The 2,500-nt window shown below is 56.2% G+C and overlaps 1 protein-coding gene across 1 annotated transcript; it reads left to right on the top strand.

Annotated features, from left to right (window-relative positions):
• On the top strand, positions 1-2,088 carry LOC117590688. Its single transcript, XM_034283588.1, has 2 exons — positions 1-236; positions 294-2,088. Exons 1-2 carry the CDS (start codon positions 44-46, stop codon positions 1,826-1,828), a joined length of 1,728 nt encoding a protein of 575 aa, XP_034139479.1. The 5' UTR covers positions 1-43; the 3' UTR covers positions 1,829-2,088.
• Positions 2,089-2,500: the final 412 nt, after the last annotated feature.

The following is a 2,500-nucleotide window of genomic DNA, read 5'->3' on the forward strand; positions in this document are numbered from 1 at the left end:
TCCGTGGAACGTGGCTGGGTAGAACGCTCCCTCCGCCGTCGCAATGTCTTCGAACTATACGCGACTCTTTCGAGTGCTTTTTGTGATCATTCTGCTGAAGCTGTGCTTCCTGGTGATCCTCTACTGGCGCAGCTATGAGGGCGTCTCCAGCCTGGAGGCAGGACTGGCCCAATCGCAGTCACAGACCCGCCGCATGGTTGACATCTTCGATCAGCTGCTGGTGGATCGTAGGGAGAGTAAGTGCGGGCAGACCCAGCTTGAGTAGGTCCTCGATTGACTCCTTGCCCTTGCAGTGCCCAGCATGGAGCAGCGTTTGCGCTGGATACGCCAGGAGATGCCCTCGTTCCCGCTGGAGGAGCTGCTGCAGCGGCAGAGGCTGCCGGCAAGCCGCGTGGACTGTGGCCCAGCGCCGGATCTGATGAACATTGACTTCCACAACACCTACTGGCAGCGGGCGCTGGCCGAGAATCTCACGTACTACATCTTTGGGGCGTACTACGATGACCGGGAGACAGTGCCCGAGGCGCCACTCGTCCGCCTGCTGACGATGATCAACCAGCCGGAGGACAAGAGCTTCAAGTATCCCGCGACTCACTGCCAGTTCTGGCTGGAGGGCCGTGCCAAGCCGCTGATTGCGCCCGTCACGGAGCACAAGGTGATGTGGCTCTTTGGCAGTGCCCCGCGACGCTACTATCCCACGCTGATGGGCTGCCGCATGCCCAAGGGCCGGCATCAATGGGAGGTGCCGCAGATGGTGTCGCTGGTGGCCGATGCCTGCGACCGTGCCAGGAATCTCCTCCGCGTGGTCTATGAGGTGGAATCACAGGCGGAAAACGGAACTGCAGCCACGAATGCCACTGAGCAGGAGGCCGCCATAGAGAAGCGACCACTGCGCTTTGCTGTGTGCGTCAAGGCCATGGATTTTCCGTACGAGGACAAGTCCTGGCGACTGATCGAGTGGCTGGAGCTGATGCGCTCCCTGGGCGCCCACAAGGTGGTCTTCTACAATGCCCAAATGCATCCCAATATGACGCGTGTGTTGCGGGATTATGTGGCGGAGAGTCCCGGCTTCGTTGAGCTGCGTCCCATGTCGCTGGGCCGCGGGGAGCCCCATGCGCCGCGCCACTTCCATCACTATGCCATGGAGGCGGACGGCTTCAATCGCATACTGAACGAGATGATACCCTACAACGATTGCTTCTACCGCAACATGTACCGGTACGACTACATCGGCGTCTTCGACACTGACGAGGTGATCATGCCGCTGGGCAATAGGACCACCTGGTCGGAGCTCATCGAGATCTCGCGTGCCGCCCCGGACTACGGCGGCGTAACGCCCGCCACCTGCAAGGAGTGGGTGAGCTTCTGCTACCGGAATGTCTACTATCCGCGCTATCCGGAGCGGCCCAAGGTGTATCGCAATCTGTCCAGCTCCTTCTACATGCTGCAGCATGTGGAACGAGTGCGGGAGCACTGCAATCGCGCCGCTGCCACCAAGTGCCTGCACGACACACGCTTCGCCGTGGGGCTGCACAATCACTTCACGTTCTACCACACGGAGAAGGCCAGCTGCCCGGCCAAGTCGGTGCCCATTGAGTTTGCACAGATGCAGCACTACCGCGAGCCGGACACCAAGTCCCTGCTGATCGATCCCATTATCGATGCCAGCATCTGGCGTTTCCAGCCGCAGCTGCAGGCGCAGGTCGAGCAGCGCTACCGCAGGCTCGGCTTTCTGCCCGACGAGCGCCAAGTGGCGGCGACCCACGAGCGGCAGCGCCTCGAGGATGAGTCGATGCTGCGTGAGGCCATGCGACAGAACTCGCCCTGAGAGATTCACACAGGGCTAGGGGGAGACTTCTTATTTTTTTTTGTACTTTAATAAATTTGGAAAAAAAACTTATGAAGCTGCTGCTGTCGCAAGTTGTGGCCAAGACAGTTGGGCAAACAATCGAATTGGCGTGAAAGTGGAGCATGGCTCAAAGAAACAACAACAGAATTACTCCCAAAAATACGTGGGAAGTGTTTGTGTACAATATTTTGAGTGGCTGTTTGCATTGTTTTTAAGTTATCTATTTGCTCGCTGTCTCTGGCTGTTAAACACTTTTCTTGCGTATTGAAATATACACAAAATATGCTAAATATGTACCGTGCTGGAAAATAGTTTTCACTTTTAAATACCCTTTCTTTCCCCTAACAATCGTGGGCAAAGCTTTAAAGATAAATTCCCATTTCCGCTGCCAAAACTGCTCCTTCGCTGTTAACATCGCTGTTAGAGCTGTTGTCCCTGCTGTTATGGTGGTTGCGTTTATGTTGTGTGAGAGCGAACATGTTGTCTCACAGAGAGATGTTGCGGATGGTGCGGATGGTCGCGCCTGCCTCTTTTGATTAGCATATGACATCAACCCCCCCCCCCCCCCCCCCCCCCCCCCCCCCAACCACCAAACCAAAAAAAAAACACCCAAAACCAAAACAAAAAAAAGATTGTGAGGAAAAACAGAAA

This window comes from Drosophila guanche, unplaced genomic scaffold (genome assembly GCF_900245975.1).
Source record: "Drosophila guanche unplaced genomic scaffold, DGUA_6, whole genome shotgun sequence".
NCBI classification, from domain to species: Eukaryota; Metazoa; Arthropoda; class Insecta; order Diptera; family Drosophilidae; genus Drosophila; species Drosophila guanche.